Below are 10314 nucleotides of genomic sequence, written 5' to 3'. Positions count from 1 at the left end.
GTCCTGTCCTAGTCCCGCCGCGATCCCACCGCAGTCCTGCCGCCGCTGGGAGCTGTAGTCCCGCCGCCGGCGCGGGTTTAAAGGTCCGGCGGGGCGCTCCCCCTGCCCTGCCCATGTCTCTCCTCGCCGCCGTCGCGCAGTCGCTGCCCGGCTCCGCGCGCGGGGCAGGTACGGGAGCGCGGCGGGGTGGCCGAGCGGGGTCTGCGGGGGGAAGGTCCGCGCCCGGCGCCTGCCGCCCCTCCCCCCCCGCCGGCCGGGACCCCTCACGGGTGGAGGGAGGGAGGGAAGGAAAGAGGGAGGGAGAGAGAGAGAGGGAGCGAGCCTGGGCCGCCTGTTCTGCCCCCTCTCGCTCCCGCAGGGATCCCCTCGGGCAGGAGCATCCCTCATTCCCTGCCCTGCCGAACAGGTGCAGGCGGCCCCCGGCTCTGCTTGGCCGCCGGGCCCCAGGACCTGCCCCTAGGGCGGAGGGGACCCTGCCAGGTGCCAGCCCCGACCAGGCTGCCCAGAAGGGCGGTGGCTAGAACGGCGGAAGGGAAATTAATCCGTTTCAGTGGTGGTGTTGTCAATGACAAGGACAAGCACCCGGCGCCCTTGTAAGTGGCACTTGGTGCTAGATGGAGGCCCGGTGACCGCTGGCTTCTGTGTGCAAGTGGGGTGAGGGATGGCACGGCCGGTGGTAATGGCAACACTCTCTTTTGGGTTTGTTGGTGTGCTTCCAAATGGGAAAAAGTCCTTCTAAGGTGCTTTTAAAGTTTGTTGTATGTTCAGAAGTCAACTTAGAGCATCATAATCTGAAAAACTGGAAATTTAGATGCTGAAGAGCCTTAATAGAGCAAAGAGGTGGATAGCACCTGGAAAGAAGTTGCTTTTCCAGTTATCTCCACCATGGGTGTCTGTCTCCCGCCCTCACGTCATGCTCCCCGAGCAAAGTCAATAGCCTGTTTTTCAGAGGCAGTTCTGACACGACAGATTCTTGGAAAAATTAGTTAGTAAATATCAACTTCTAATTTTCCTTTTCAGATTATATTTTTAAAGAACAGCTCTTGTAATAAATTTTGCTATATGAAACTAGTCCCTGTACCTTGTGTAAATTACACTGCAGTTGCTGTTCAAGGTTGTAATTTACAGGGCCAAGCCCAGAGTGCAACTGTGCAGCTGCATCAACCTACAGCTGTTCTTGGTTGAGATCAAGTATTTGTATGTATGTGATAATAGACATCGGGTGGAATAGGAAGTCAAGTTTAGGGAATATACTGGATTCTTTGACTGTGCTGCCTTAGCTAGGGACTATACGGTCTGGTTTTGAGAGTCTTTGGGGAGAGAAAAGTGTCAAAGTGTGTATAAAACACCTGGACTTGGACTTGTAAGCAGTATTATGTGCATAATAGTATGGGCATGTATAAAAGTTGGAAGGGTGTTGTTTATTTTCTAATTGCTACAAATATCATAAAGAGGCATGCTGAAGTATTTACAGAGATGCAAATGTTTCTTACAGGAGGAATGTATAGAAACAGGTAGGAAGAAGGTACCGACATCGTGTCTCAGAAAACTTATTTTGTACTTATTCTTGGGACCATAAATTCAGTGTTGCTGCCGCTGTTGAGGAGTGTTGGTTGTACAGTAGCCTGAGTAAACCACATGGGCATGACCTCCTGGAAGAGATCCTAATACACAGTGTCCCAATTACAGCTGTCCATGGCATGTAAGAACAGTATTAGATATCAAGGGTTTCTGGTTCCTATTTGTGGTCTGGACTAAGCTCATTGTCTATTGGCCAGAACATTGAGCAGCTAGGCTAGCCTAGCTTAGGTTTTTTATATTTATTCTCAAGTGTTACAAATAGAAATAGGGAAGCTGGCTTTATTTCTAGGACTATGTGGTTTGTGCAATTTCTGTATTTTTGCTTTTGAGTTGAAAGGATATGCTAGTTGCCTGCCATTTATGATAAAGGTCATAGTGACTAATAATGGCTGTGAAGAATATTTACATGAAGAAAATATTCTAATTTTTTTTCCAATCATGAAAAATAAAAACGTAATAGGATACATAAAAGCATAATTGGACAAGCTTTAGTGGTTTTAAACTAAGAGGGTAGATTTAGATTGAACGTAAGGAAGAAATCTTTTACGATGAGGGTGGTAAAGCACCCTGACGGTGGCATAGGTTGTCCAGAGAGAAGGTGGATTCCCATCCCTGAAAGCATTTAAGGTCAGGTTAAGCAACCTGATCTGGCTGAAGATGTCCCTACTCATTGCAGGGAGGTTGCACTAGAGGAGCTTTAAAGGTCCCTTACAACCCAAAGCATTATATAATGGCAGACCCCTTAACATCCCATGAATAGCTTAAAGATTCTGAAATGCAAAAACCCATTTGTGGAAACTACTGGACAGCTTGGTGTATATGTTCTTCATCTGCTCTTTCCAGAATCAAAGCGTGATCCTAAAATACATATATAACCAACTGCTTTTAAATTTGAAAAAAACCACTTCCTTATTCCCAGACAGAGCAAGAGTTGTGATTCCATCCTTCTCTATTCTCCTTAACAAGACTGGAAATGCAGCTGCTCTATTCAAATGCTTGTTTTATTCTCCCCTACAGTCTCTTCCTTCACTCTCCCTCATCCCCCTTTTCTCTTCATTTTCTTTCCACTTTTTGTTCTTTATGCTTCCTTCTTTGCATTGGCAATTTCCACTATAAATCTCAGATTGCCTCTTGCATTTTTTTCATTTTTGAACTATTGCTTTCTATGTCATCCCTTAATAGATCCTTCTTTGTTTCTTCCTTCTGTTTCTCTGATGTTCACTGCACTCTGCCTCACTCTGTCATCTCTTACCTGCACCTGGTAGTAAGTAGCTACATGTGAGCTGAGAGAGAACTCTCCTGGGAGCAGGCTCGGTTTGGCCAGTGCAAAGTGAGGGAAAGTGGCTGCTCTTCCTGGAGGTTTGCCAGAGCTCAGCTCCCGGACACTGACTGGAGGTAGCAGCCATTTTGAATTAAGTAAAACTGCACATTTGAAGGCAAGTACAGAACTTAATGAAAATCACCAAAAGCAATATAAGCTATTTAGGGCTTAAAACTGAGCCCTAAAATTGGCTATCAGATTTACTGCAAAATATCAACTTTTAAAATACTAAATGGTTTGATAAAAAATTTATACAGATTTAAGCTTAATAAAGAAGTTGACAAGCAATTACTGAAAGAATTACATGAAGTAGATTAAATATACATATATGACTATTTCAGTGAGGCCTGAAAAAGAGGAAAAGAAGACAAATAATAAAGGAGCTGTAGAAATAATGAAGGAACTGTACCTTAATACAGTTCCTCTGACCTGACAGTATTAAAACTGTTGAAATTATTCACTGTTTTCAACAAAGCTAACTAACCCAGCAATATAGGAGTACTCTATTTTGGCAAATCTAAATGCTAACGGTTATGATAGTAATATGTAAAATTAAATTATAAAATCAGGCATTTTTCATCTACTTGGTTCCATTTTTTTAAAAGATAAGTAGCCCTCAATTAGGCTAAAATGAAACTAATTAAGCTGAAAAATATGTTTCTACAATAAAACTTGGGGTTTTTTCAGTAGCATAACACTTCATTTTAACCTTCAAGCTAGTTGGAATAGTCATTTTCTTTCAAAAAGACTAGTATGGTTTGTTAGTCATATGAGGCTTAAAGAGGCGTAAATTGCTTCATAATGAATTTCTTAAAATAAAAATACACGTAATAGAATGTTAATGGAATTAACTTGGCTTATTTGGGCCTTTCTTACATTTGTTTCTTTGGAACTGGCCCAGGTCAAGCAATTCATATATCAGATTGCATTAAGTTCGTGTGTTCTGATTCAGCTGTCGTTACTATCTTTTAATTTCCAGTTACAAGAAAGTTGGTTGCTAGAAACAAAAAATAATTGTTTTCTGCTAGTGGCTAGTTGATCAAAAACTGCCTTTACATCTTGATTTTCTTTGGTTCTGGAGTGCTTTTCCTTATCCTAATGATTGATCTACCAAGTGAAACTGTCCCCTGGGAAGAACTGACAGAAACAGTGTGGTCCCTTGCATGTGAATCCTCAAATCATCTGAAAAGCAATAACCCACAAGTAAATAGGGACATAAAGGAGGAGCATAGAATGCCTAGAGCCAGCCCTGTGATAGATGGGATAGTTCATAAAATTAAGTGTTTTCAATTGCTGTAAGAAGGCAGTTTTGCTGCCTTTAATGATTCAGAGTAGCACAAACAGGTTAGAGCAAGTGTTGAGAAACTCTTAATTACAGCGTTGATTTAGGGCAGGCAGACCATACAGTCCAACATAAACAGAGTGCAGAAAGCAGAGACGTAAGTGTTAGAACAACTCTGTTTCAGCTGCCCTAATTTATCTTTCTCAGCTTTAGTCATCTCTCTTTCGTGCACAAAGCTATGCATATTTCATCCTTGGAAAATCAGCCTGCACTTTTATAAAACACTGTTATTTTCACACTTCTGATTTCAACTATGTATTTCCATATGAGCATTACTATTTGGTCTGAATAATTAGTATTATGAATTACCCAGAATAAATATGCAGAATAATTCATGGACTAGTGCAAAACAGAACACCAAGTGCCAGTGAATGAAATTCTGAAAACTTTACCTGACCTATATTAATGATCACAATATTAATATCTTATGAGAGGAACTTGTGTCAGGCTGTATATTGATGTGGAGGCTGGAGAGATATAGATGGTGGGTAGTGAAAGGGAGGGAGGTGAAGTGTGACACCACGGTGTACAGAATAGATGTTAAATGGGATGTTAAATAGTAACATTCACACCTTTTTTTTCTGATTTTTTTCTGAACAGCTTATTTTTTTGGTAGAACTTTCAGTGTAGTAACAGCATAGTAATGAAAAAGTTGTAACTTGAAAATTGGAAACTGTTCAGATAGTACAACTTTTCACCTGTGTGCTGATTCTGATTTGTTTTTAAATTTTCATACCCGACCTATTTGTGTTTGAGTTTCAGAATATATTTAGAGATTATATTATGACACGTGATTAGTTACTATATTCCTCAGCTAAGCAGAGTGACACAATTTCCTTTGTATTAACTGTAAATTTTATAGCTAGTGTGAGCTTATAATTAATTTCTTATGCTAAGAGTTTGTAAGGGAAGTTTGGAAGTACTGTAACTATTTCTTTGTCTAGCAGTTGTTCTGAATAGGTGGCTCTTTGATCTGGGCTTCTAAATTAAACTGTTTGAAAGCTCGTATTTAGTTAGTCACTTTCAGCTCAGTCTGACAGATATTTTCTCAGAGCTGATGATTCAGATTGCAGCAGTTTTCTCTGGGAAGAGGGAGTGTGCACTTTTTTTTTCCCTTTCGAGCTCTTCTCCTTTCAGAAAGCGGCAGTGAAATGCTATCTATAGCTAAGACTTCAAACCCCATGATTCCTTGGGAGAGCATGCGCTGAAAGCTTCCACTTGTCAAAGTGCTCTTGCCAGACTGGTCGACTATTTGTCATATACCAAACCTGAAAGAAGAAAATAAATATACTGTCCTTTTGTTGATCTTTAAATACAGAAAATCCAAAGGTAACTGTTCCTTGAACATTTCTGTGTTGGCTGCGTGGGTTTCTGCATGCAAATGGAGCTGGTATTGCTATGGGGTTATAGATTTCCTGTACTGGATTGTAAATTGGTAAAAATACTTACACCAGCAAATAACCAAAGAGTACTGCATACTAGTCCAACATTAGACATTGGCTGGCCTGTCTTTCAAAGTCATTTATTAACCAGTATTTTTTCGTTTGGACTGGCTTCATTCATTAAAGGAAGGTCTTGACCTTGACAGAAGGGCTGCGCTGTGCAGTGATTTTTGCCTTTAAGAAACAATATGGAAGGGAATGTGAATCACAGTCCTTAGGATAAAGTTCAAAACCAGCTAGCCTAAGTCAAGGTACATATTTGAAGCAACTGCTGTGCTAGCCACTATAGATAACTGGGTGACTAACTAATTTAAATATAACTTTATTGACGACAGAATTTTAACATTTCAGCTGCTATGTTTTTCTCTCTAAAAGTATTTTTTTACTGATAGCTCAGAACCAGGGGAGAGGGATACACATGATCCTTTTCTCCCTCTGATGTGGAGTCATCAGTAGTTTTATGTAGCCTTAGGAGTAATAGCGATGCGGATAGAAGTGAAGCTAATGGAAAGTTACACTGACAGAGCTTGGTATATTGTGGTTTACTGCAGTATTGCTTTCAAATGCCTTGCAAGATTTTCTGCACTCCCAGCAGCAGCAGCAGTGCTGCCTGGAACAGATGCAATGGTTTACCCCGTCCTTAGGAGCTTAATGTTGTCTCACAGCATGGTCTGCTCAGGAAGCCTTGCTGCTCGCTTTACATGTTGAACTGGAAAATAAGGGGGAGCATAAGCAGTAACTTACTTGACAGCAGAAACCTCTCCTGACATACATTTTAACTAAAATGTGTGTGCATGTCTCAGAAGATATTTAAAAGAACAAAAAACGTAAGATACATCTGGACCCTCTGATGTCGGAAAGGACAGTGTTGACAGTTTCACACTTTGCCACCTTTCCTAAACAGTTAATTGATTGGCTTTACATTGTTACATTACAAAAACAATCCTAAAAAAATGCAGTCTTAGGCATGTAAATGTCATATGATTAACTGAATAGAAATGCAGTTAGGTATTCAGCGATGGCCATCTTTGACATAGTTAATTAATGTAAGTGATTTGGGGCTCATTTAAAATACTTTTGAGATTTAGAATGATCTCTTCAATTGACTAAAAGCCTGCAAAATGTGGAGGTTCCTGTTGTGATTTCATACAATTGCTGTTCATTGATGTTTGTATTGTATTACTACTATTGAGTCTCAAAATAATAATAAAATCATATGATCTGCCCTGTTTCATATGAAGCACCTTTTCTAGCAGATATAAGCCTCAACCATTCCACATACATTTCCTTTCTAAAGTTTAAACTTATGTATTGATTTAGGAAATAATTTGCATCACTAGTCTTTGTCTCGTGCATATAAATATGTTTTTTAACATGCAGCATGTCTATATTGTAAGTATTTCGACTTCCTCTAGTTTTATATTTCATTTGAAAGCATCAGAAAGATCATAGTCTAGTAATACCTCCCCGGTCTGCTGATTTTGACCTTATGTTTTTCTAATGAACAAATTACTGATGATTTCATATGCATGTGTATAAATAGAGCGGGTATGTATATAAATAGAGCGAGTAGATAGCTGTACCTTCAAGTAAAGGACTGCTTTGATGTAAAATAGCATTTTACGCGGAGAGATCGTAAGGTCACCGAAGGCAAATCTAACACCCATCGGTGGCTTTGTACACGAAGTGTCTCCGCCCCCCGGCCCCCCTTCCCGGCTGTGCCATCGCCTCCGCTGCCCGGAGCCGGCGCGAGCTGGGCGCAGGGACGGGCAGGAAACGATTGTGCAGCGAGGAGCCGCTCCCGTGTCGGTGCGAGCGTCCGTGTGCGCTTTCTCCCTGATAAACCTCCATCGCTGGAAGCTTGCTTGTTAATTAAGGAAAATCGGTACCCGGCTCCTTTAAAGGTCCCCTAATAGAAAAGGGGGTGGAGAAGAGCGAAGACTGGTGTCTTTTTAACCTTGCTGAAGGACGCAGCAGTATTTATTGACGTATGCAAATAACCAGGGGGAGGAGGTGGAGGAGGAGGGTGCTTGGAAAAACAGGAACCAGAATCAGTTTCTCATTGCAGGGTGAGAGCTCTGAGTTCCGGTGTAAGAGAAAAGAGACGTGGCGAAATTGCTGTATATCTCTGCCCTATAAGCACATCTCTCATTTAGACTGAAGGGAAACAAGGCATCAAAAAGGGTGAAGCATCTTAAAAAATATTTTAAAGGCAATCTAGCACGATCAAAGGTTACATATTCCTAAATGGGGGAGGGGGAAGATTACGGCTTTGCCTTGCAATATGCTGTAGCATAGTACTAGCAATAGGACGAGATTTTTGGCTGGCAAGTGATTAAAACAGACTGGTTTGTGGTATGAATGACAATGTTAATAATCTGTCTTTGTGGTTTTTTCCCCTACTGTTTCAGCTGCGCAAACCATGCAGGATGATTTACTGATGGACAAAAGCAAAGCCCAGCCCCAGCAGCAGCGGCAGCAGCAGCAGCAGCAAGATCCAAACTCAGCAGAAGCCCCCTCTACACCCATCTCGTCGGAGACACCCAAACCAGAAGACAACAGTTCAGTGACTAGTATCGGCACATCGGCTCCTTCCCAAAATAGCAAGGAGAAGATGCAGATGGAGTCTCCCATTTTGCCTGGCTTGAGCTTTCACCAGCCTCAACAAGAACCTGCAGCCGGCACCTCCTTGTCTCCCTCGTTTGGCAGCACCTGGTCTACAGGGACCACAAACACGGTGGATGATAGCTTTTTCCAAGGGATTACTCCAGTCAATGGGACAATGCTTTTCCAGAATTTTCCACACCATGTCAACCCTGTATTTGGTGGCACTTTCTCACCTCAGATTGGCCTAGCTCAGACTCAACACCACCAACATCAGCAGCAGCAGCAGCAAGCTCAGCAGCAGCAGCAGCGGAGGTCACCTGTAAGTCCTAATCAGGCACCTTTCGCCCAGAGAAATGCTGCTTACAGCCATCAGCCCATCATGACCAGCAAACCGTCTTCCTCCTCTGCCTCCTCTTCTTCCTCCTCCAGCTGGAATAACCATCAAAACGCGGCTTGGAGTACACCTTCCAACCCTTGGGGTGGGCTGCAGGCTGGTAGGGACCCTCGAAGGGCAGTTGGAGTGGGGGTTGGCGTGGGAGTGGGAGTCGGCGTACCCTCCCCCCTCAACCCCATTTCACCCCTTAAAAAACCCTTCTCCAGCAATGTCATTGCCCCTCCGAAGTTCCCACGGGCTGCACCCTTAACCCCCAAATCCTGGATGGAAGACAACGCGTTCAGGACGGACAATGGCAACAATCTGTTGCCTTTTCAGGTAAATGACTACATGCACCTTCTGCGTGGTGACAGCTATCACAAATTTGTATTTTTTGTAGGGCTGTGTTTCATGTTACTGTTCTGAGTGGCATCTCCATAATTCATATTTGCATCAAATAGTCACCTTATATGAAAACAAGTGGGGTTGAACCTAGGGAGTGCATACACAGAGATTTCCAATTCTAGCTTAAGGTTTAAAATCCCATTTTTCTTGTAAGTTATTGTTAAGTGTAGCATATGGGGCTTTTTTGTTGTTGTTTTTTGCTCTTTTTTTAGCATCTGAAAGGTAGTAGCCTTCATGAAAAACAGGTTCGGCAGACTACGTTCCCTTGGTGCTGTGTTAGAATTTTTTTTGTATTCTCCCATATGTGAGAAAGCTGGGATGTTGAAATTGCTGGCTTCAGTTTTCTAACTGGGCTGTTAATTTTAACCAAAGATGCTTCTTGACCTGAAATTCAGTTAATTATTTTATCACCATTGCAATAACTAATTGTCCTTATGTTGTGGTGGGATTTAACGGGGAGTCTGTTTGCATAAGGTATCCGTATGAAAAGCTGTGTACATCTAATACGTACACCCTGCTGTTAAATTCACAGTGGACGTTTTGAATACATCTCGAAGCAGCGTGGGTGTGTATGGAAAGAGTGGCGTATCTGTCCTTTCCAGTAAGGAAATGCCTAATACAATTGACATGATTTAGAAATGGCAGGGAGGTATTGTATAAAATGAACCATTTTATGCTGTTCAGAATATTTGCAGAGAAAAGAGACAATAGGACACGACCTTCAGAGCCATATTGCAATGGAGTCTATTTACTAGCTACATAGCTCTGAAATATTTAAAGCTGCAGTGCCCTTCACTGTTTTTTTTTTAATCTATGACGACAAAGCAGATCAATTGCAGCTGAAACTGGGCCAAATGGAAGATTTGCAATTTTAATGCAGAATGAAACCTGTCATGGTGTGAAATCCATTTTAAGTTGAAAAAAAGCAGTGCTTGCACTTGCAGTTATATCTGTACTAGGTGAAGTGAATCTCAGACTTTTTCTAGGTTAGCTGTTTTGGTGTCAGACAAGTCAAAATTTTCTCCTTTGAAATACAGTTAAATCATTCATATATGCTTGCTCTTTAGGTAGCTGTTTCCTCAAGGAAGTATGATCTCTCAAACATTTTTAACTTATCAGTTTGGTAAGAGTAACATTTAGATTGACAGTTTTAGAAACACAGTAAAAAAAAAAAAAATCAAATGCACCCCCACCCCCATAATTTTAGGAGACTGTTGAAGTAAAATATATGCACTTTCCAGTC

General features: G+C 41.7%; 1 protein-coding gene across 8 annotated transcripts in view; it reads left to right on the top strand.

The window, feature by feature from the left end:
- Positions 1 to 4: 4 nt before the first annotated feature.
- The window catches only part of CPEB3 (cytoplasmic polyadenylation element binding protein 3), an 80410-nt gene continuing 70100 nt past the window's right edge, over positions 5 to 10314 (top strand). For 2 of the 8 annotated variants that reach the window (XM_032117078.1, XM_032117077.1), the window contains exons 1-2: positions 5 to 168; positions 8098 to 9005. In XM_032117078.1, the coding sequence (XP_031972969.1) occupies positions 114 to 168; positions 8098 to 9005 (963 nt within the window). In that variant the 5' untranslated portion in view covers positions 5 to 113. The other 6 variants (XM_032117083.1, XM_032117082.1, XM_032117081.1 and 3 more) reach the window with 5 other exon arrangements.

The sequence above is a fragment of the Corvus moneduloides genome, chromosome 8 (genome assembly GCF_009650955.1).
Source record: "Corvus moneduloides isolate bCorMon1 chromosome 8, bCorMon1.pri, whole genome shotgun sequence".
In the NCBI taxonomy this organism is placed as follows: Eukaryota; Metazoa; Chordata; class Aves; order Passeriformes; family Corvidae; genus Corvus; species Corvus moneduloides.
Note: the sequence above shows the minus strand (reverse complement) of the source record. Positions and strands in the feature narration are given on the sequence as shown.